Genomic DNA, 24,298 nt, shown 5'->3' on the forward strand with positions numbered 1-24,298 from the left:
GCAAATGGAAGAGGGAGTTGTACTGCTTCGCGCAAACTCCGTAGGCGACCTCGTGGATTTAATTTAAATATCCATGGTATGATATGGGTATTAAAGTGTGTTTTGGGTTTTGTTTGTTTTTATTTAAAGTGGGAAGTTTACCTTCTGTTTAATGTTTTTAATTTAAGGTCTGTTTATGGTAATGTTGTAGACGTTTGTGGTTTGAAGTCCTGTTTATGGTTTGAAGGTCTGTTTATGTAATCGGTGCACTTTAATCTCTTCACACAGCCCAGCTGCAATCTCTTCCCAAGCCTCAAATCCGGCCATGATTTTCAACGGCCCCAAACAAGATTTGACAAACATACAGGTAGAAGATCCAATCCATTAAAACACTCACATGCAAAAAGCGAACCTAAATTATACGCCAACTCAAGCTACAAAAACCCAACTTGTTGAGCACCAGTCAACAAGTTTTATAGGCAAATTGAAATCAAGTAGAAATTACTTCAGTAGTAACACCTTCATTTTTTCAACCAAAGATGCCAGCTTCCTTTCAATATAAAAAGCACATTCAATTAGTCCCAAGATGTGGGACATAGTTACCTAGTCTTTTAGATTACAAAAATAGAGTTCTTTTTCTCCAAACAAAAATATCTTAAAACAAAGGAAAGAAGAAAATGAAGTCACAATTTCATAGCAATCTTTTAAAGAAACAATGAGATTGACAATGATTATGGTTCCAAAACAATACCAGACATTAAATTAACACATAAATGTTGAGAAAAATACGAAGAGCAGAGAGAGAGAGAGAGAGAGAGAGAGAGATCATAAATAATACTTCAGCCAAGAATAATCTCAACTCCTACACAAATCACAAGCAGATAAAGAAAAATGATATCGACATATATTCCTAGTAAATTACAGTGACATATCAATAAAACACCTAAAAAAATCAATATAACAGCAATACCATAGCAATCCAAAAGCAATACCACTACAATACGACCACAATAAAATCACAATACGATTGCAATAGCAAATCAACGATGCTACCTCACTATGATATAATCATAACAAGTTCATAGAAAATCCCAATACCAAATGCAAGAATCAATCGACAAAGAACAAACACATTTATTGTTTCAGACAAACAAAATCAATCCCAATACTTCACTTTCTACACAAAATACAGACGAAATCAATCACAATTCCAATTTCAATAATCAAATTCAATTTAACATCAAAACTTACATATTCCCAACAATTAATTTTCTGGAGAAGCTATTCTTGAAGAGGGCATGTAAACCCAGACTTCAAAACCCCCCAAAATTGGACCAAAATGCTCAAACAATGGCTACCTAATGCCAAGACATGCTGTCATATTCAGAAAAGATGGTTTTGTTTGGGTTTGTTTAGGTTGCAGAAGGGATTCGAAGAGAGACGAAGTTGGGGTTTGGATTTGGGTAGAGAAGAAAACAGAGAGGAAGAGGAAAAACTAGGTTGTTCTTGATCTTCTTCGTGAGAAAAGGCGTAGTTAGCTAGATGGAGAGAGAGAGAGAGAGAGAGAGAGAGAGAGAGAGAGAGAGAGAGAGAGAGAGAGAGAGAGAGAGAGAGAGAGAGAGAGAGAGAGAGAGAGAGAGAAGAGAGAGTAGAGAGAAACCAAAAACTGACCAAAAGTGTTATCTGGCCAATAAGTTGGCAATAAGTATGTATTTATAGGTGAAATTTGCAAAATTTGTAGGGGGAGGTGGAATTTCAAGTTAAAATTAACAAAATGGTGGCATTTAGAGCTATTTCCCCAAAAAAAAACTCATTGATATGCTATAAATGAGTACTAATCATAAATGAAAGACTTAGCGACATGCTTCAAAACCGTCAAGTTGACTGAAGTTTGGTGGCAAACAAATGTAAATATGTAGAAGTATTATGACCTTTTATATTTTACGGGGCATTTTAGTTTAAATTTGACTTCTAGGAAATAGAAACTGTAGGGGCTATCCCTACTTTCTTCTTTAATTTCACTGCATATTCTCGTACAAATCCACCCACTGCTGATCAATAGAAGAAGCACGGGTGTTTGGTAATTGGTACACAGAATTTACTTACTATTTTAGACTATAATAAGCTCCATGAAAGACCTAATACGGTGCCGTTTCTGGTATCTTTGATAGAGATGATTGGTATAAGAAAGCAACGGTGCCTTGTTGCATTAAACCTTATTACCAGCACTCATCATGGAGGTGAGGAGATGAAATTACTTTTCTTCTCTGCTGCTTGACTTGAAACACAAGGCATCAACCCTAAGTACGCAGACTGCAATTAGAAGATGCTGAATTTCAAGAACGATCCACAAAAACTTGCTCAAGAAAATCAATCACACGTTTTTTAGGAAACATAAAAGAATTAGTCAAACTAACCTCAAGAATGATTTTCCATTACTTTTCTAAACAGTTCCTTTGGAGCTGCAATTTACGGTTCGAAAAAAACAAAAACAATAAGAGAAACAAAATAGAGACAATATTTTTGGTACAATTTGAATTCTATACGCAATATATAGCTTATTTTTACCTGGCAATCCAGTGAACTTTTCAAATTGTTCATATGCCTGTCCAATGAACATCTCCAACCCACTAACAACTGTGACACCACACTCTGCTGCTTCCCTCAAGAGTCTGGTCACTCTGGGGGTGTAAATGGCATCAAAAACCAATGAATATGATCTCAGAGCATGCTGCGAAAATGGAAATTAACCCATTAATTCTCTTTAATTTCTTTAATTAATTAGTTATTTATTTTCAATTACGAGCAATTATATGCATGTTAGAAATACAAGTTAGTTGCAAAGTGCTTGTAGCTTAAGTTGTTAAAAGCAGTCACCCCTCCATCGAATCCCCGTCCCTATCATTTGTATAAATAAAAAAAAAAAAATACATGTTGGTTAGTTCAAACCTTGGAAATGGGCGTGTCATCAACTTTAGGCTGCATTCCAATAGATGTTGTGTTTGCAAGAATCATACCATCCTCTGGGGGAATGTCAGGTAGATCATCAAGAGACAAAGCATCTCCACCGACTATGTCTGCAAGTTCTCTAGCTCGATCTTGAATAAGACAAATAAATAAATTGTAAGTCATCACCAGGAAGAAAATAAATAGTCTCGCTGTTTTTTTCTTTCTTAAATATTTAACAAAAGTTAAGAAAACTAAATTATAATTTAGCCAAATGTTATTGCATCATGTATAAGGTTTTGCAAGTAATTCACTTTATATTCTAAAGTTAGGACTTTGTCTGGAAAGAGTGTTATCAATAAGGAGTTCTTTCTTCAAGAACTTATTACATGGGGATTTTTGGGACAAATTAATAAAGTTTGTTTATAAAAATCATTCAGCTAGAAATATTTTGATATTGGTTTGATTTATTTTTTCTTCTAAAGAGGATTTACAAGTATATAATCTGTTATGATTTGTTTTCGAACCGTTTGCGGTGCAACTACTCTTAAATATTTGAGCTATATGCCTCTTGTAAGTTCTTTAACATAAATAAAGAGCAGCAGCACAACTCAATAAAACGCCTAAGGCTCTGGACTAAACAGAAAATAAACCCAATATCCACAAGAAAAAAGGGCACCAAGCCCAACAAGACTCACGTAACAATAAAGCATAAAGGCCCAAAACACAAAAAAGTAACTAATGCCCAAAAGCAAACCCCAACTTGAAAATAGAATGCCCAATAAAGATTTCCGCCAAGGGGGTCTGGCCCAATAAAAAAGGTCCTTGACTTGAAGGCAAGAAGTCTTAGGTTCAAACCCCCACGTCATCTTAGTAGTGTATGTTTGTGTAAGAAACCCCCTCTCCTATAGTTTAGACTATCGTTTGTACTAAAAAAAAACAATGATTTTCAGTTTCAATAATTTTTCTTTTTCAAAATAGATTTTAGGCTAAATTGTAGTCCAATTTATATTTATATCCTTAAATTCCAATAATAACTTCAATTGCCGTCAAATTAGGTCCCTCGTTGCACCAGTGGTGTTTTCCGTCAAACTATTCTGTGGTAATTTCTCGAAATGATATAAGGATATTTCGAACAAAAACAATCATCTAGGTGAAAATGGTGTGTGAAAACAGAAATAGTTGATGAGCAGTAAAAAAGAAAGAGAAGTGAACCATAGGTGCGATTGGCGATTACAAGCCTTGCTCCCCTCTGCTTTGCACCATAAGCAAGTGCCTTGCTAGCACCACCTGCCCCAATCACAACAAACAGTCTACCAGCTAAAGCTGAACCACTTGTTGTGTTCTTGCCACTATTATTATGTGAACCTGTAAAAAAACACGTGTGCAAAACCCTAAGCTTCACATTACAAGAACAAATAATCAAGTAAAAGCATTGCTAGAGGAAACCTTTCAGTCCTTCCTCAATGGCAGAAATAGCACCAACATAGTCGGTATTGAATCCGAATAACTTTCCGTCAGCCGGTCTCCTTATAATGCAATTTATAGCCCCTATTGACTGAATATTTTGATCAAGATTTTAATCAAGCAAGTATGATTTAAATGCCAGCCAAAACTTGTCCGACAGAAACTGCCAGCATCTTAATAATATGAAGGGTTTTGTTCACTACCTTGGCAACTGGATCAACCTCATCGCAGCATTTAAGTGCAGCTTCCTTGTGAGGGATGCCTACGCTGCGTAAGAAACGAAGAATACAAGCTGTGAACTTGAAGTAAAAAGAGCAAGAACAGAGTAATACTCGATAGAAAATTAAACCTGAATCCAGCAAAATCCATGGATGAGTATGTCTGGAAAAATTTCTGAATGTCATCTACCAACAAATGTGCATAAACTCCATCGAAACCTACTGACTTGAACACTTCATTGTACAATTTTGGTGATTTGCTGTGGCTGACAGGCTTGCTAATTACGCCAAACACTTTTGTGTGCGGCCCAATCTGTCTGAAGTTGTATAGATGTATTAGATCCTTGATTGTGGGTTGACTAGGAGCTGAAACTGTCCCTGGCTCAAGCACTCCATAAGTAAGATAACCGCCAAATTTTGCAGAAAGTATCCGTGAAATCAAACCCCTTTCACCCAGTCCAAGTCCTATCAATGGAACCTGAAATTCCAGATAAAGTGTGTTAGAAATCCATTCAGCTACGATTCAAATAGATTGGCATCATTAAAATGGTATCTGAAGGAAGTTTGGCAATCTGGGGGAGTAGCCCAACTCCTTATAAGCGCTGGCAAAATTTCTTAACTTTCCGACATGGGCCAATTCTTCACATCCTGACGGTACCTAAACAAAAAGAAATGATGGGCAAATCTTAAAAAGCACAATGCAAAAAAGCATACTACCTACTCTGCTTACTTGAGAATGAACGGCGATTTGAAAAGTGCGTGCCACATCAGTTATATCCAAGCAAATGGTTGCAATCTTCACTATGTCAGCTCCAGTGGCTTGCATTGCTGCTACAAGATTGCCAATAGACTCCACAGATGGGGTCTCTTCAAAGTTGTAAGAAGAAACAATAACTTTTAACTTTTCAGGCTTCTTTCCTTGTATAGAGCTAATAAATTCACGAGCAACCTTCAAAGACAAGTAATAGAAGAGCCAAATTTCTCTTATGCCATTAACAACAAACAAAAATTGTTTCAAGTTATACACATTTGTTAGAGAGCAACCTGAAGCTCAACATCAACGTAATCAGCTCCGAGATCCATTGCTAATCGAAGTGCATCGAGTCGATTTTGTTCATCCCCATCGTACTGACCACCTTCCCATTTGGGCCTAGAAAAAGTACACATAATGTCAGGTAGGAGCTGGCTGGAAAATTCTTTGTTGTATCTCAACAATGCTATGGTTACCATAAAACAAGCTCAATAATATAAGGAACTCTTGGGGAAAGTACCTATAGCTGAACAGTGTGGGCAAAGGGCACTCTTTAACTAGACGCTTGAGATCTTCATTGTGATTGAATGTTTTCAAATAATCTAATCTTATCTCTACAAGGTCAGCACCAAGGCCTTTTGCCTTGCCCATATCAGTCACCATCTCACCCACTGATTCGGCGATTATCGGAACACAAACTAGAGTCGAATTCCTCCTCATCATCCCCTCACCACCGACTTTCAGGGCATCAGAGCAAGAACTAAGCTAAAACTCAACCAAAAAGAAAACAGTGAGAAAATTCTGTTCACATAATTGTCGGTGCAAAACACTCTATGGTTTTCTTGTTTTCCCTTTTATCAGACAAGTATATATATGATATCTGTTTGGTTGCTGAGAAAATTGCAGGAAAATATGTAGCGTTTGACTGTTTATAAGCTTCTCTGTTTCCTACTTATTTTCTTGGCAACGAATCAGATAGACAAATATCTGATAATGTACTTCAGATTATTCATGAACCCAAAGACGAAAGGAGGAAAGGAAGATCAAAAGGCATAGAGGCAGTTACCATAATGTCACAAGAGAATGAATGGAAGAGAAGAGAGCTCAGCTGAGAGATATGAGAAAGAGTGGGAAAGAATGTCAAAGCACAGAGTGCCGTGTTGCGCATCTGTAATTAAGAGGGAGATTTGAACCGTCCTCTCTTATACTATAGGTACCTACGTGGCATTACCTGATTGGGATGTCAAATTCTGATATTATCCTTCTTTTGGGCAAGGGGTCCGAATTATTGAGGGTTCCGGTGCGTGAGCCATGACCCACCCCACATCACAACGGGTTGGTAGTAAGTCCATCATGTTGGTATAGCAAATTCATGTGAAAGTTTTTTTTTTCTTGATCGAAATGATATTTGTGTATATAAACTTAGAAACTACGATATAAATGGCTTGTAGTTTAAGTAATTAAGAGTTTTTATTTAGAGCGATGTTAAATGAACCTTAAAATTAATTGAGTACACACTACACTACTACTAAATTATTTATTGAATTACTAATTTATCCTAATATAAAATTATCAAAAAAGATAAATTTAATTGTGAAACAAATATAATTTCAATTAGTACACCTTACTTATTATATTCACCTCTAATCAAACGTAGAGATTTCAAACTTATTGGAGAGTTAATATAAACGGTGGAGGAGTAAGAACAATAGGAATGAATTTGGTATTGTATGATAGTGTGTACTCAGTTAATTTTAAGATTCGTTTAATAACACTCTTTATTTGTATGTACGTTGAACCTTATAGCATCTTTAAAAGAATCTAAATTTTACAAGTTCAATTTCTCCTTTTTAAATATCACGTGTATCAGAACTTCCACAATATGATTGAGCCGTCTCAGCCGCTGGTCAAAAAATTTAAGAAACTAGACCAACCAAACTCAATTGGATTGCGCAAGAAGACTAGTTGGTGTTAAAATTGGAAATTAGTGTTATAACATGTGGCGAAATGATTCTGAAACTTGGTACATTTTAACCAGAGCACCCATGTGGTGTGCCAAATTAAAATAATATTAAAACAAAATGTTCATGTTTTGTATTGTAACGAAAACAGGTCTGCTGATATTTTGTTGATTAGCGTGCCGGTTTGTTTGAACCATTCTGATGACTCAATAATAAAGGACAGAGGCTGTGACCGTACGTGTCTATTTTACAGTGCCGACTGAGGCATCTTAAATGCCTATAAATATAGAAGACAAGTCTCACCATTTCATTTAGAATTCTATAGGATTTTCAAAGGCCTTTATATATTTTTTTATACATTTAGGAGGTTGTAATTGTTGCGGAGCGAAAAAACTTGCCTGTCTCATGCTTCATGTACATTTTTTTAGATATTTTTTCCTTTTATATCGAGAGAGAGAGAGAAAAAAAATGTACGAAAATAAACATGCTACATGGAAGGTTTTTTTTATTTTTTTTATCTGGAATGTTACATGGAAGTTTTACTTCATACGAAGAGTTGTTAGTTTTCTGTCATGTCTATTATAATGGACCATCAGTTTTAAGTTGTGTCCTTCTCTCTTCTTTTTTTGGGTGAAAGTTGTGTCCTTTTCAAACTGAGGCATCTGACAGATATAAATAAATAAAGGCAAGTCCCCATCAATTCATTTAAGTTGTGTCTTTCATTGTTTTAGATGAACAAAAAGGGTAGCCGAGGGAGAGGCTATCCCCACACTCAGGACCAGAGCAAACTTTAGATCTTCTTAAATTTATAGATTTTCCACTAATATGGAATTATTGGAAGTGGGACTTGAATACTGATGGGGCAACACATAGTATAGAGACCTTACTAGTATTTTTTTTACTTTTTGTTGAGGCTCAAAAATTCAAGGGGCTAAGCCTAAATTAATTCTTGGCTCAACACAAATAAAATGACTCAAAAGAAGCTCAATCGGGACAAAAGAGATTTTGTAGGATCTGCCAATACAAGCTACAAGTCACGTATCATGCCAAGCAAGCACATACAAAAGGGCCAAGAGCATTCCAACATTACAAAACCACGCTCACATATCCCTTTGGTGTTACTTGGCCCGATTATAGCCTATCACAGCATAATAAAACTCAAGCACAAGCATAGGCATCATGCAAGAAAAGGCATTATTCTAATTCCAAGACTTGCCACGAGCTTAATTGGGCCCAAGCCACAAAATTAACTTGGGCTTACTGAGAAGTTTGTGGTATAGAAGGGAACAAGCAATCACAATGTCCATTGAAGGTTTGAGGAACGCAAGTTTTAAGCCACTTGGAGACATTAAAATTCAAGCCCGTTCCTAAAACCCAAACACATGGGTTAGCATGAGAGAAAAGAGAAAATGGTCCCATGCTTTAGGAAAACATCCAGTGGCCTACCATAATACTTAGCCCAACCCACATCAATAGAATGTCTAAAATTAACAAAAACCTTTTCCAGCTGTTTGACGAAAACCCATTAGAAATAATAGGCCAACAACCCAATGTTGCACATAAGCCCAGCCCCGACTTGTAAAAAGCTGGCGCCGTGCTCCCTCCTTGTTAGGACTCCAAGATGGTTAAGTAGGAAGCCATGACAGGAACCAACAGTAATCCATGAGTGTAGGAAGAAGACCTAGCGGGCAAAAACTTCATCCATCTTCTTTCCCGTTGCAAGCTATGTTTTGAAAAATGTTGAGAGAAAGCAAGTGGCGCCTCACCCTTGTAGGGAGGTCCAGCTGCATCAAATCCTTGGAACCACAAAGGGTTCCTTTCCCACGCACCTTGAGAGGAGAATTTTACCAAAATAGAATTAAGTGGGAGCTGCCAAAGGAAAAGGAATGAGAAGATCATATGAAATTAGGGTTCTTCATGCCTATAAAATGGGGCCCCTTCTACCCAACAAAATCACCATTTGAAGCATGACCAAGCTTTGTCAAGCATCTGAGAATTTACTCAAGCCACCCAATCTCCTTCTTCGTTTGTTTTATCTTCTTCCTTTAAGATAGAAATCGTTCTAGTTCTTCTCGGCCTTACTTCAAACTTTTGTTCTCTGTGGAAAATTCATGCTTCTCTCTCTCTCTCTCTCAAATTGCTAAACTTGTGAAAGCTTAGCTCCCATGCCACAAACTCCTCAAGCTAAGCCATTAATCGATTTATCATGTTTACTTGACTATTGGTGAAGAGAACCTAAGAATATTTTTTTAAAGTTTCATCAGACTTTTCGAAAACTCTTTTGGGAGCTTGATTTCAAACTCGATACTTGGGATCTTTCTTTTCTTTTTTTATGGTAGCCCAAGTCCATTCGTCAGACTGCTGGAACAAAAGTACTCCTACACTTTTCATTCTTAGAAATAGGAAGTTTTAATGTGAGAATTAAAACATAGCTTGAGTTTGCTTTTCTTCGGGGATTGAAGTGTTGCTTGCACAAGAATTCGATTGTTGTATCTTAGGACACATTTGCCAAATAAATCCTAGAAGCACTAGTGAGCAGACAATTTCGTCTTAAGAATATAGTGTCAAGTTCTAGACTCAATTATTTGTAAAGTTTTCATACTTTGAATTATATTTTTCTTTTATTATTTGCAAATTTATAATGTAATTTTATTTTTGAACTATCTATAAATATAGCAATTATTATTATTTTTACCAACAGCCAGCCTTTTATATTTTTATCATTATGGGTTTGATGTACTTTAGCTGTACTTATTTGTATAAGGAGGACATGGTTATAGAGTTCATATTACATATAAGCTCAATCAAGAATTTTTATTTTTATTTTTATAAATAAATTGGGGGATAGGAGGATTTGAATTTGGGACATCTTTTAATATAGAGAAGAGAGATATCTAGCCTTTTTGTAAATCGCTTAGATTTTAGATTTTAAATTTCAAATTTTGGGGTGGTAGTACTTAACCATCGAGGGCACTTGGTAAGAGAGCGATGACAAAACATGTGGTGGGTGATATTTCGATCCTCGCAACTGAACTGCATGTACCGTTTGAGGGTTTTCTCTTTGCAAGTTGAACAAACCATGTCAAATGAAAATAAAGTTGAATAAAATTGAGTGTAAATTTTATATGTAGATATTAGGAGCAACATTGCTCTCATTTTTTTGTCCCAAAAAAAAAAAAAAATTCATTGCTCTCATTTTATTTATAAATTTGTAATATATTTATTGTACCATCCCTATCAGGATGTCCTTGTTTTTCTTCAGGTAAGGGCATTATTTTTATCATAAACATTTCATCTATATATATAAAACAAAAGAAAGAGAATTGTGAAATATTCAAAATACCAGAAAATACCCTTGGTTAATTTAAATATTAAGAATTGAAATTATTAATTAAATGAGGATAATATAATAAATTCATATTTTATATATTAAAAAAATTAAAACTAAAAACAAAATCAAATAATAGGTCCTACTTTTATGGAACATAACTACCATGTTATCTTTTCTTAATTCTAAAAATCAAATAAACATAACTACGTCATCTAATTTTTTTTTTCTTTTTTTTTTCTTTTAGTTCTAATGTAGTTGTCATTATTTTCGTGTTTCCCACAAATTCATGCACATAATTATATTACAACCTGAGCTTTTCAAGGTAAAATGCTCCATATTTTGTGTTTGCTTGACTAATTGCATTAGAACATCCCCAACCCCGTCCGTGGCTTGTTACACAAGACATTACCAGCAGCAAGGGTGTTTGGCTGTTTGGCATGCACGAAGTATTTATTCTTTCAGACTGAAAGCTCCAGAAAAGAAATGACAGAGCGTTATGCCTGATAGAGGGGTAGAGTATAACAGAGTTAGAAGACTCTGGTGACACGGTATAAAGCAATGGATAGTTGCATAAAACTATAATCCCTGGGCACGAACAATACAAAGAAGCGATAACAAGTATTTTGAATAACAAAGAGGTGTTAAAATGTCAAAAAGATGCACACAAACTTGCTCAAGGAAAATAATAAAAGTAATAATAATAATTAGCTAAACAAACCTCAAGAGCTAATTGTCCATTACTTTCCGAAAGAGTTCCTTTGGGGCTGCAAATTACAGTTCAAAGATGAAAATAGCCAATAAGAATTGATGCCACGTTGATAGAATGTAAATTTTGTATTAAATTGAAACTATATTAACAAGTGATATAGGTTAATCTTACCAGGTAACTCAGTGAACCTCTCAAACTGTTCATATGCCTGTCCAATGAACATTTCCAACCCACTAACAACTATGGCCCCTGACGCTTCAGCATCCTTCAAGAGTCTGGTCATTTTGGGGGTGTAAACAGCATCAAAAACCAACGAGTAAGATCTCAGAGCGTGCTGCCAAAACAGAAAGTCAATGAAATCTATTGCCTTTGAAAGTGACAGCAAGTTGATGAATCATTAAATAGCATTTGATCAAATTTGTGAAACATGAAACAACAATAGAATATGGTGCAAGTTGGTTTCATAGCTAGAGGTCTGAGGTTCGATCTTCAAAGACTATTATTGATGCATGGGTTTTCCAGGTAATTTTGTCCAGAAAAAAAATTAAAACACTGGAATCTGGTAAAAACCCAAGGACCTAACTAACCAGTTTCCTTAGTTTTAATCTATCGAGGTTGCCTCCTTAATTTCATCATATGGTAATGAATAATTAAAGGAATTAATGATTTTTTCCACATATAGTTTTGCTCTTGGGTGGCCTTTAATCATTTAACTCAAAACCTAAACGGGCGGTATTGGTTTTTTTTTCCCCCCAAGGTCAATGGCTTAATGAGATCAGGTAAATAAGAACCTACCCTTTAAGCTTCTAGTGTGTAACAACAATGATATCCAGATAAGGGTCCAGTATGTTAACGAAGATATTAAGAAAGGGAGCCCAACAAACCTCTTTGTTAGGAAACAAAATCAATATATAAAAATACAAACTGAAAGGTGCAACCAAAGTAGACCAGTGGTCCACAGAAGACAATCATTACTCAACATAAGATATAACAAACTTAACATAAAGACGCACAAAACACACCAACTGAAACAAAACAAAAAAATTGTAAAAATCTGGCCCCAACAAACAAATAGCATTGAGATTAAAGGTGACATCAAGAGAGAACTACCACAATCAAAACAGAGTTAAGACAGTTGAGTGCGGCTGCAAGAGTACTTCAAGGTCTAGATTAGGATTAGAAAGACCGAACTAGGATAAGTTTCTTGACCAAGACATAGAGGTAGGTTAGGTCTACAGGGTCTGGGATAAACCACAATATTTTAGAACATGTCTAGGACCCTTGGAGAAAAATTAGAACTCAAGTAGACAGATAGAAGTAGGAAAATCAAAACACAGAAAACTGATTAGAATGACATTCTTATCATCCAGAAGGTATTTTGGTCGACTGGGCCATTGGCTGGTTATCAGCGTCAGCTAAGACAACCTACTGGTTGAACAGAGGTCTCCAATAAAAGACACAAAGAATCTCGATGTACCGACCAATCATTGTGGTTGACCAGTAACTTACCTCAGTCGATCAATCCTTGGGGTTTATCCGTACCCTTGTCGACCAATCCTTTAGAAAACTCAAAATTTGAAGTACAGAAAAAAAGCCGTTGCATGCTTTTTCAAATACACCTTGCATCTTACAAAAGAAGGGTGAAACCCAAAGCTTAACAAAGGCTGTGGATAGGTGAAGGGGTGATTCTCCTCCTTTTTCAAAGCGGCAACAGAGAGTTTTTCTCAGTATTAGTGCAGTGGATGTTTGTGAGTCTGCTCACCTCTTCAATGGTGAAAGAAATCACGGGTAAGCTTCACTTCTCTAATCTTTGTCTGTTTCTATTGCTTGTGGATCATGATTAACTTGCCATTTTTGTGTATAAGGGTAGTAGGCACTGATACTCAACTTACATAGCTCAATATAGTTCACACACTACACATTTGATCCTATTAAATAATAAACCCACACTTCTAGGTATGAGTGAATATGTTGATGAAGACTTATTTGTATGAGATTAAATGTGTGGGTTTCCTAACTTAGGTTTGTCATAAAATTGTTAAAGGAGGAGATAGTAGAATTTAGGATTTTAGGTATGGCAAATTTCATTAATCGTAGAAATCCTAAAACTGTGATACTCCAGATTGGGTTAGCATGTGTTGAATCCCATTTCGGTTTTGTACTAGGTAGATCTGGGCTATATAAACGACTGCAAGGAGCCTCATTAGTAACTAGTCCCTTTAGGGTATATCACTGAGGTGGTGTATGCTTTTCTAGGTCGATATACGTTATGTACGCGATTGCAGGGAGTCTCATTAGTAACTAGTACTTTGGGATATAGAGGCGTGAACTTCCCTAAGTCATGACATGAGCATAGGGGGTCATAAAATCCAAATGGAGGGTGAAGTACGTTAACAAAGATATAAAGAAAATGGGGCAGAGACTCCAAAGCACCAAGACTAGAGACAATGAATCACAGCATTGAGTTACGCATTTTTGCTTATAAGCACACACTACGCTTGACACACATAGCTTAAGATTGGAATTTGGTTTGGAGGAACCTATAGATCTCAAAGTCAAAACGTGCCTTAAATTGATAATACTTGGAAGTTAGAGAAATTTGACAGTGGACCAATCTTGAAAGTTGTCCATTAGGATTGCCAGGGTTTTAGGTTAACCCAAACAACCCAAACAAAAAAACCCCAATTTTTATTGGAGTTGTTTGATTCCGGCTAAACAGTTCGGGCATTAATGCAGGTCGGCAGCCATTTCAGTATTTGGTTTTTAACTTACAAATAGAAGGAAAATATATGGGAGAAATAATAAAAGAGGGAGGAGAAGGGAGGAAGGAGAAAATCTAGTGTAACGCAACAGAAAACGAAAGCTAAAAACAAGTTCAAAAAGTGATTTTTGTTTTTCAAGTTTTGTTTCATACAATCTTTCGTTTCTCCATCCTCCCTCCCTCCTCTCTTCTTTCTCCTTCCTTTCTCCCTCAATTCTCCCATATGTTGTTCTCTATCTCTAGCTAAAAAGTGAGAACTACATGGTTACCAAAGGAGACCTAAGTGTTCATGTGTTTGTGAATTGAGGTTTATGCAGTTTGAAAGATATGTTGTATGCACCAAATTTTCACAAAACTTCGTCAGGTTAGATGGTGATAAGCCGAGTCATGTATGTGTCAAATCTGAATGCACTACTATTTCATATATCAACTCCTTGGAGATGCATTTTTAGCTCCTTTTCTCCATGTACACTAGATATCCCCATACATTATGGTACCAGCATACCACCAACAATGCATAGTCAGAAATCCTCATTCACATTAATCCAAATTATTCTTAGGCATCTTCATGTTAGCTACACTTACTACCACATTCTACCCTGGCATTGATTGCAAACGATAAAATCATCTGAAGTAACTTTCTTTCATCTATTTAACAAATTGTGCTAACTCTATCCTTTCAAAGTTGTGTTGAGTTTTTATTTCTGTTGGCCAGTTCACCAATAATCTCACTATGTTATTTACGAAGATACCTAAAAGTTTGTCAAGTTAAAAGAATGTTGAATTTAGAATGCTAGGTGTTGCACACAAGTGTGTTACAATGAAAAACTTCACAAAAAGAAAACATTTTAAGAAAATTTCTTTTAAGTTGGTAGAACTAAAAAGAATTAATGCATTCATATGGCTGTCCACATTTTTCTGAACATAACAGTCATAACGGTCATATGCAAATTCAAATATGATCAAATATTTTAATACAAGGCCAGCCAATGATTTATAATTCAACAGAATGGGAGGGCGCCAAACCTTAGAAATGGGTGTCTCATCAACTTTTGGTTGCATTCCAATAGATGTTGTGTTAGCAAGAATCATGCCCTCCTCTGGGTGGAAATTATCTAAATCAGCAAGAGACAAAGCATCTCCTCCAATTGTGTCTGCAAGTTCTCTGGCTCGATCTTGAACAAAATAAAAATCAACCATGAGAACACAAAATCACTTTGATTCGTTTTTGAATGGGAAAATGGAAGTGGAGAATATTTTTTTATTTTTTAAAAACAAGGTTTGTAGCTAACATGCTATACAAAGGTTGCACAAAATGTCAAGCAAAGATTTGAGGTGCAGCGCACTCCATTTTTAGAACATCATACTATAAACTACAATAAAGCACACTTCAAAGGTTGCACAAAGCTTTGAATGTCATAATTTTGATGTCAAAGTAGTTGATATATTTCTCAGAACATAGGAAAGGATACAGGTTGAATTGGATCCATGGTATCAAATTTTTTTCAATATGTGCACTTAGTTCAAAGAGATTGGTCATATCAAACATCTGACACAATCTTCTCAAAAGTTATCAATGCCTAAACTAGAGCAAAATGGCACAAGATGCCAGAGACCTGCATAAATAAAGACATTCATCCAGCAAATGAATCAAATCTTCTTACAATTCTAAATAGCCCTATAAAATGCCAACCTGACTCTGACATCAGCTCAATTCTCGCAAAAAAGCCACCATTATACCCAGAGGAACGCACTGTAGCATTCCCACCCTATATGAAAGAAATGTACATCACGGCAATCACCTAAGCTCCAAAGGCCTTACCAACACTACCATTCCAAAAGCAAGCGTTGAGTTCTGTCCTAAATAACCCTCCTAGGAAAAACATATTGATGCACTCAACCAAAATCCCATAATAAGTCCAACTAGGCTATGACATTATGCCAATGAGAAAGGGCAAAGAACAATTACGTAGTGTGTCGTAAAGCCTAAGGGTTTAACATTATGAAAACAAACAATAAGGATATTTCAAACAACAAAATCATCAAAGTGAAATTAATCAAAGAGATGACTCAAACGCGGGTTGGAGACACATAAAACAATACTACTTAAGGAAAATGAGACAATTGAAATGGTGGCAAATCTCAATTAGAAAGGATCTCCATCTTCTACAATAGAGTAATTCCCAAAATCCACCCCGAACTTGTATCATACTTTTGATTTATCCTTAATTGCTTTTTCCAAATAAATGATTCTGCCCTTCAACCATATTTACTTATAATCTACTTTTTTTAATTAATAAAAAAAATAAAGAAACGAGTGCTGAGATGATGCATAAGTGGGTATTTTACTATTCTGATCAGCCATTTGAAAGAACACCCCCAAAAAAAAAAAAGTTAATTAAATGGTGTGAAAGGATAGATGAAAACAAATAGTTTATGAACTAATAAAAGAAAGAAAGAAAAGCTGGAACTGAACCATAAGTGCGGTTAGCAATTGCAATCCTTGCTCCCTTCTGTTTTGCACCATAAGCAAGCGCCTTGCCAGCACCTCCAGCACCAATAACAACAAAAAGCCTACCACCTAAAGGTGAACCAGTTATACTGCCACTTTTATGTGAACCTGTAGAAAAGAAGAGTTGGACCCAGAACACCTTACAGAAAGATTCTTGCCACAATAAAGAAAGATGAAAACTTAGCTAGTACAACATGATCAAACCTGTCAGTCCATCCTCAATAGCAGAAATAGCCCCAACATAGTCCGTATTGAACCCAAATAACTTCCCAGTTGGTCTCCTTATAATGCAATTAATAGCTCCTATTGACTGAATATTGATCACCATAAAAATAAAAAATAAAAAAATAAAAAATTATCAAAAAATATGACTGAAAAAAGAAGAAGACATGTATTAGCATGACTCAAAGGTAAGCCAAGTACTCAGATGAAGAATATCAGCATCGTAACATGAATGGTTTCTTCAGTACCTTTGCAACTGGATCTACTTCATCACAGCACTTAAGTGCAGCTTCCTTGTGGGGAATTGTAATGCTGTTTTAGAAATGAAGACTACAAGCTGTGATCATGATGTAAAAAGAGCACGAAAAAACTGTATATAGATACTACAATTTCTATTTGACATTAAGGATGAGCAATAGAAAAATGAACCTGAATCCAGCAAAATCCATTGAAGAGTAAGTCTGGAGAAACTTTGCAATGTCATCTACCAACAAATGTACATAAACTCCATTGAAACCTACTGATTTGAATCCTTCATTGTACAGAAAAGGTGATTTGCTGTGGCTGACAGGCTTTCCAATAATGCCAAACACTTTTGTGTCAGGCCCTATCTGTGCAAAATTGTATAGATGTAATATATCCTTCATAGTAGGTTGACCAGGAGCTGAAACTATTCCCGAGTCAAGCGTACCAAAAGTAAGATAACCACCAAATTTTGCGCAAAGTATCCGTGAAATCAAACCCCTCTCACCCATTACAAGTCCTATCGTTGGGACCTGAAATTCCATGAAGGAGTCAGTTTTTTCTTATTGTATGAAGAATAAAAATGCAACGACTCAAGGAGAAGACATTTCATGCAGGCACACATGTGTGCGCCCACAGATGAAGAGAGACAGGGTAATGCAAGTCTCTTTGCATCCTGTTCTCCTACCCTGCATGAGAGTAAGATGTCACTCCTTCTCTTCATAAATTCATGAGAAGATCAGTTCTCAAACAAGAGCTGTAATCTGCCAACGTTCATTCCCTGAATGAACCCCAATTATTTGATTAGAAGGCTTTACTTATTATCATATTAATCATTTAAACAAACGGAAATGCTATCCAGTGACATTCACATAGTATTAAGGTGGCCCGGAACACGAGGCTCACACTATTCTAGAGTCTAGAAAAGGTCAGATGTAAATACCCTTATCCCCACTTGAGGGAAGGTTGTCTCCCATTTCAAACACTAGCAACTGCAACGGAGTAACTTAATGCTGTGCCAAGGCACATGTTTAAAGAGTGTAACTACTAGCAGAAATAATAAAAAATGCACACCTCAGTCAACCATACATATGTGCATAGATATGTTCTATGTATACAGTCGATTACAAAATCCATCAACTTCATATCCTAAATATTGGCATTATAAAATGGTAACTACAAAAACAGATTAAAATTCAGCTTGGCATGGTATAGAAACTGTGGGCAAAGATTTAAAAGTACAATGCAAGAGCATACCACCTAAGCTGCTTACTTGAGAATGCACAGTTATTTTAAAAATGCGTGCTACATCAGTGATATCCAAGGCAGTGGTTGCAATCTTCACTATGTCAGCTCCAGTGGCTTGTATTCTTGCAACAAGATTTCCAAGAGCCTCAACAGATGGAGTATGTTGATAGTTGTGAGAAGAGACAATAACTTTAAACTTTTCAGGCTTCTTTCCATATATGGAGTCGATGAATTCATGAGCAACCTTCAAGAAAGGTAATAACATTTTAAAAGGTAATTCAGGTTTAAGCCTTAGGGGTTAGCCCAAGTGGTGTGGGAGGAGGGTGGGAAAAAGGGTTAGGTCAAGGATTTGATCTCTTCCAGTATAAACAAAAGAAAATAGGTAATTCAAGTTTTACAATCCCAGTGTGACAAATTTAAAATGGAAAAGGAAAGATAAATATCATTTGAATATCTTTGTCATGATGGCAATAGTAAGAATATTAAGCATAAAAGAATACATGTATTCACAGGCTTCTCCATCAATACTGCAATGCACAAGTTTTAGAGTTCTAATAACACATCCAGCAATCAATAATAAGCTCTTGAAAAAAATTTCAATAGTTTGGACTTGGGAGGAATAAAACGCTATCGCTTTCCCTTTGTTTCTGTATTATATTTTTTCATCCATGAGATGTGATCGATTTTTTTTGTTCAAGTACTTGTTAAATAGGGAAAATTGATGTTTTTCACCTGCATGTGAATTTTTGGATCATCCTAACAAACAAAGAAACAAAAAACTTAAAAACTTAAAAACAAAAAGGAAAAGGAAAGTCCTCAATAAGTTCTCATTATAATCACAGAATCTAGCATCAATGAAGGACAGGACGGAAGAGATCATGTTACACGTCTTATGATTCCATCATGCCAAACATCATAAACGTTTTATAGTTATACATTTATAAGAGAGGAACCTGAAGCTCGACATCAATGTAATCAGCTCCAAGCTCCATCGCTAAGCGAAGTGCATCAAGTCGATCTTTTTCATCACCATCATATTGACCACCTTCCCATTTTGGTCTACAAAATACATAATATGATATATGACCTCGCTGGCAGATTATTAGGGTGATCACAGTACAAAATTGTTAGTGATCACAGTACAAAATTGTTAATGATCAGCAAAGAAACACATGGCTAGATATAAGGCAATGTCAAGTACTTTTGCGAAACGGGTATTGGGCACATCAGGCTTCACACAGTTTTAATTGTTTGTTGTTTTAATTTCTTTTGGATAAATTCTGATTGTCCCCAAATTGATCTATATGCATATAATACATGTGCCTATTGACTTATTCATCAGTCATAGACCAATCACACTCTTTCCTGATCCAGAAGTCACTATAAATTTTTACATTAGAATACTAATTAAACACGAAACACCCATTACTGACCAGTTTTTCCAACTAATTTTGAACCGAACTTATCTTTGCTTCACTTTCACACTTCTTGATCATAATGAGTTTATAACTTGTTGTATTTTAACAATACTTTGGTTCTGGTGCACTACTTGAATCCACCCAATAGAACCAATTCAAATCCCTAACACACTAATACTACTACAACAACAAATTTGAAAAGCACCTATCATAAAACAAGCTCGATCATATAAGAAATCTTCGGTAAAATACCTATATGTGAAAAGAGTGGGCAAAGGGGATTCTTTAATAAGGGTCTTGAGATCAACATTGTCATTGAAGGCCTTCAAATGATCCAATCTAATCTCCAAAAGGTCAGCACCAAGGGTTTTTGCCTTGCCCATATCAATCAACATCTTATCAACTGATTCTGCCATTATTGGAGCACAAATTAGGGTTGAACTCCTCCTCACTCCTTTACTTCCCGCTTGAAGGCCACCAGAAGAAGCAAGCTGAAATTCCCACCCAAAAAAAAAAATGTAGAAATGAGACAACATTCACACTAGGGCAGGTACAATTGCTCTGAATCTGATCTAACAAAGTTCAAGTATATCTATTTGGTTGGTTAACACAACAATGCAGGAAAATACGTAACAATCTGACAATTTAGAAGCTTATCTAGAAGCTTATCATTTCGTACTAATTTTCTTGGCAGCCAATCAGACAGAGAGACTAACATAAGAAATTGTAACACAAACTAGATTATCAAAATTATTCTGCTTTCTTTCAAGTTTTCTATCTTCCTTTTGTGCTGAGAGAAAATACTGGGATTCAGAAAGTTTCAATCAAATTTCCATAAGGTAGGTTTTTAGTAATTGTTAAGAAGAGTTGCTTACCAAAATGTTTTGAATAGAATCCATTGCTTCTGTGAGTGAGGGTCTGAAACAAGCAGAGACGCTCCTTTTGGTCCGAGAGGGTCTTTGCAGGCGTCGAGGAGGAGTTTGGTGGGCGTTTATTTCCTCTCTTTTTTAGCTGTTGAGACCTGGCAAACGGGTCGTGTTTGCGGGTCAAGAAGGAGTTTGGTGGGCGTTTATTTCCTTTGTTTTGTAGATAGCACACGGGTCGTGTTTGCGGGTCAAGGAGTTTGGTGGGCGTTTATTTCCTTTTCACGTCGTATCTTGTAAACCCATTTGATACAACCAACGGGCTAAAAATATAACCCGTTTCCCCAAGAATAAAAAAATTTAAAGAAAAAGGAAAAATCTGGAAAAAAACGAAAAACAAAACAAATTTTAAAAATAAGAAGCTGGAGTAGCTGGAGTTGCTGGACCTGGTGGTTGGTGCTGCGAGAGGTGTTCCTTGGCGAAGAAGGTTAGGTTGGGTTGGATTCTTCTTTCTTCCTCCTCTTCTTCCTTTTTCTTCTTTCTTTTCCTTCTGCCCGAGAAACCAAAGCATCAATCTTCTCGTTCTCTTCACAGCATAAAGTTCAATGCTCTGTATCACATAATATAAATAATTCTACAAAATTGAGATAAATAAAATCTTACAGTATAAGGAAGAAAGACCAGTGATGCTTCTCAGTCCTTGCAGTTGGGAGTTTCAGAGAAAGAGGGAGTGAGGGTTTCAAATTTCAATCTTTCTGCAACTTGAATATGCAGTTAGCTATGTTGTCGGTTAACTGTGTACTTGTCATCTTACTGCTAATAAAGATGCTTATGTTGGTTAGCAAATGAAATCATCACTGTGGCATAAGAGGTTAGGACATCCAACCAATGAAGTTGTAAAGGGTATACTTACTGCCTCTGCCTTGTATGTTCTTGATGATTCTTCTAGAAGTCTTTGTTGTTCCTGTTTACATGGCAATATGCATAAATTGCCATTTTCTAATAAGAATGATAAAGCACGTATTCCTTTCAAGAGATTGCATAGTGATGTATTGGGGCCTGCTTTGATTACTGTTCATTTGGTGGTTACAGATACTATGTGACTTTTGTAGATGAAGGCACTGGTTATATGTAGCTTTATCCAATGATCATTAAATGAGATGTGTTTGATATTTGATGAGTCGATTTTATATTATATATTTAACCTCATTCTTAGTATATTTTGGTTAATATGTTGGAAGAATTTTGATACTTTGAATTATACTTTCAATATAGGACTTTCGACTTCCTCTGGAGCAAAACATAATCAAATGGACGAATTTTGGAGTAATTCCAGTTGGAGGACGTACGTGAGTCACTTAGCTTGATCGTATCAAAATATCAGACTTTTCCACCAAGCGATGATTTCCTGGCGAATAAATGAAGGAGCAGTGCGCTATGCTGGAATAGTGACGTTTTGGGCTTTTATTGCGATTTTAGAGCCCAAGATGACCTCGGATGGGTTCGTGGCCTTATGTAGAAGTGTTCGGAATATTTTTATCTTTAAAACGAGCTATCCTGGGCCAGATTTGGGGGAGATTTGAGACTAAAACGTGGCTGGGCAGATTATGGGCAGATTCTCCTAATCCAATTTGGACTTTATTTCCTAATCTTATTTTACTTTAACTTAGTTTCCTTGTGGGCGTTGGGTAGCTAGGTTTTAGGAGGTATTTAAGCTCCTTTTCACAGAATTTAAGGGATCTCCTTTTAGAACTTTTTTTCGGCTTTGGGAGAAATTGCTAGGGTTTTGGATTTTCGCTACTTTCAGGTGTTTTCATTCTTACTCATTCGAATGATATTTTCTTGGATTTCAATTATGATTATGTGTAACTAATTCCCTTTGCTAGGGCGAGGCCGTAAGCCTTAGTATGAATATGTAGTTTTATTAATTTGCTTATGAATGGATGCATGTTTGCTTTGAATTATTAATCACTGTGTTTAAAACTATCTATCTATTTTAATGACTGATCACCATTAGGATATGTAGACAAGTAATTTGATGCAATTTCTGTTGGAACATCACCCTGAAATTGAGGAGGGCTTCTTGTGATTAGTAATTGTAAGTTCACTTAAGGCGAATATCACGCTCTTAGGGGTTGCATGGTTTTTCAAAGGGTTTTCACAAAGCTTAATGAGTCTTGCATGTTTATATTTGATCTGAACATCACAGACGGATTGCATGTTAGATATATGTTTTCGCTTGAACATCACAAGGAAAATATGCATTAGGAAAACCTAACCTTCAAAGCATATATGTGGAAATTCATAAGTAATTGATAGAATTGCATAGGATTGCGACGGTGTTGGCTAAACCCTAGTTTTCTCTAAATTGTTAGTCTTTAAAAAGAAATCGTTTTTCTTCTTTGCTGTTACTATTTCCCAACTTTCAGATTTCTTTTACTGTTAGTTTAATCTTTTCAAATTCATAAACTTCAAATCTTTGATAAAATCTATTTTAGTTATTAATTAAGAGTTAGTTTAATTACAGATCAGTCAAACAATCTTTGGGGACAACGACCTTGCATGAGCATTTATACTACAATTACCTTGTATTCTTGCAAGTATTTTCAGTGATTTTAACCTTGTTTGCGCAGGTACTAAAAATCCTATCAATATTTTTGTCAAATTATATGTTGATAACTACTCAGTTTGATGCCAAAATTAAATATTACCAAAGTGATGGGGGTGGTGAGAGTTTGTTGAGTTTCTTGCTTGAAAAGGAATCATTTATCAGTTATCTTGTCCATACACTCCACAACAAGATGATATTGCAAAAAGGAAAAATTGTCATGTGATTGAGACAGCTATTACTCTATTACATACTGCATGTTTGCCTTTGTTTCCCTTTTTTCGGTCGAGGCGGCCGACGGAAGGAACTTTTGGTCATTCTTCTTTTTTGAGTGCGGGGCGTGTCACTGCCAAGCCACGAATTTGGCTTAGATGGAATGTGAGTGTATGTTGCGTTCAAAATCTGACTTTAATCAAACGATTGTTCGGCCAAGTAAGGAACCTCCTCACGGCATAGGTTCTTTCACTATCTCGGGGTCAAGGCTTTATGTGAGCGACCAAATGATGTGGAGTAGGTAGATATGAAGATTGAAGGTGAAACGAAAAACAAGTGCATAAAGTAAATGTGCTTAAATTTAAATATAATTTAAAGATAAATGAATAAAATAAAGTGTGTAATTTAAAGTGAATAAAATAAAGAATTCAAAGGCGAGTGCGTAACTTAAAATGCATAAAATAAGGGTTAATGATCTAAATGGTCCCCCAACTATTGCTCCAGTATCATTTTGGTCCACCAACTAAAATTTTCATTTCAAACGTCCTTAAACTTTATTTTGTACCAAGATGGTCCATCCATCAAAGTCTGTGTATTATTCCTTGAAATTGAGAGACAAAACCGTATTTTTAGGTGAGTATCCTCCTCTAAGAGCATTTCTAGCAAGGTGCCCAAGGGGAGGGCTAGGGGGGGCAAACCCAAAATGGTGTTTCCAGCAACAAAAATCTGACAGGGCAGGTGTGGGGCCCAATAATGGCTGGCCCTTGGGGAGGTCTGCTCGAGCACCAAAACTCATTTTGGTCGACGTCATTGCGCTGACGTCGGGACAACATCGCTTGGGTTTAAAT

The 24,298-nt window shown here is 36.1% G+C and overlaps 2 protein-coding genes across 11 annotated transcripts; both read right to left on the minus strand.

Moving 5' to 3' along the window:
• Nucleotides 1–1,958: 1,958 nt before the first annotated feature.
• On the minus strand, nucleotides 1,959–6,586 carry LOC103342764 (bifunctional 3-dehydroquinate dehydratase/shikimate dehydrogenase, chloroplastic-like). 6 transcript variants are annotated; one of them, XM_089051832.1, is made up of 13 exons: nucleotides 6,428–6,586; nucleotides 5,882–6,126; nucleotides 5,655–5,760; nucleotides 5,341–5,559; nucleotides 5,230–5,268; nucleotides 4,742–5,088; nucleotides 4,596–4,659; nucleotides 4,375–4,483; nucleotides 4,141–4,293; nucleotides 2,929–3,077; nucleotides 2,548–2,710; nucleotides 2,397–2,441; nucleotides 1,959–2,279 (listed from the first exon to the last, which is right to left on the minus strand). In XM_089051832.1, the coding sequence occupies exons 1-12, from the start codon at nucleotides 6,527–6,529 to the stop codon at nucleotides 2,398–2,400; spliced, it is 1,740 nt and encodes a 579-aa protein (XP_088907958.1). In that variant the 5' UTR covers nucleotides 6,530–6,586; the 3' UTR covers nucleotides 1,959–2,279; nucleotide 2,397. The 6 variants fall into 6 exon arrangements, with proteins under 6 accessions (XP_088907958.1, XP_088907956.1, XP_088907970.1 ...); XM_089051830.1 differs by having other exon boundaries at nucleotides 1,959–2,292; XM_089051844.1 differs by lacking the exon at nucleotides 5,230–5,268.
• Nucleotides 6,587–10,729: 4,143 nt separating this feature from the next.
• On the minus strand, nucleotides 10,730–21,445 carry LOC103342765 (bifunctional 3-dehydroquinate dehydratase/shikimate dehydrogenase, chloroplastic-like). Of its 5 annotated transcripts, none has more exons than XM_089051853.1 (14): nucleotides 21,293–21,444; nucleotides 21,076–21,215; nucleotides 20,642–20,787; nucleotides 20,019–20,257; nucleotides 19,302–19,407; nucleotides 18,374–18,592; nucleotides 17,287–17,633; nucleotides 17,106–17,169; nucleotides 16,840–16,945; nucleotides 16,600–16,743; nucleotides 15,150–15,298; nucleotides 11,534–11,696; nucleotides 11,372–11,417; nucleotides 10,730–11,153 (listed from the first exon to the last, which is right to left on the minus strand). In XM_089051853.1, exons 3-13 carry the CDS (start codon nucleotides 20,663–20,665, stop codon nucleotides 11,380–11,382), a joined length of 1,599 nt encoding a protein of 532 aa, XP_088907979.1. In that variant the 5' UTR covers nucleotides 20,666–20,787; nucleotides 21,076–21,215; nucleotides 21,293–21,444; the 3' UTR covers nucleotides 10,730–11,153; nucleotides 11,372–11,379. The 5 variants fall into 5 exon arrangements, with proteins under 5 accessions (XP_088907979.1, XP_088907976.1, XP_016652357.2 ...); XM_089051850.1 differs by having other exon boundaries at nucleotides 20,642–20,952; XM_016796871.2 differs by having other exon boundaries at nucleotides 21,076–21,179; nucleotides 21,293–21,441.
• Between the last annotated feature and the right edge of the window lie 2,853 nt (nucleotides 21,446–24,298).

This window comes from Prunus mume, linkage group LG1 (assembly GCF_029339155.1).
Source record: "Prunus mume cultivar Tortuosa linkage group LG1, ASM2933915v1, whole genome shotgun sequence".
NCBI lineage: Eukaryota > Viridiplantae > Streptophyta > Magnoliopsida > Rosales > Rosaceae > Prunus > Prunus mume.

Coding starts and splice junctions, on each gene's coding strand:
- LOC103342765 (XM_089051853.1), bottom strand. CDS start 20,665: ATGGATTCTATTCAAAACATTTTG. Junction 16,744..16,839: donor TATTGAGGATGGACTGACAG/GTTTGATCATGT, acceptor TCTTTTCTACAG/GTTCACATAAAAGTGGCAGT. Junction 11,697..15,149: donor ATGAGACACCCATTTCTAAG/GTTTGGCGCCCT, acceptor CTGTTTTGGCAG/CACGCTCTGAGATCTTACTC.
- LOC103342764 (XM_089051832.1), bottom strand. CDS start 6,529: ATGCGCAACACGGCACTCTGTGCTTTGACATTCTTTCCCACTCTTTCT. Junction 5,269..5,340: donor AAATCGCCGTTCATTCTCAA/GTAAGCAGAGTA, acceptor CTTTTTGTTTAG/GTACCGTCAGGATGTGAAGA. Junction 2,442..2,547: donor AAAGTTCACTGGATTGCCAG/GTAAAAATAAGC, acceptor CGTAAATTGCAG/CTCCAAAGGAACTGTTTAGA.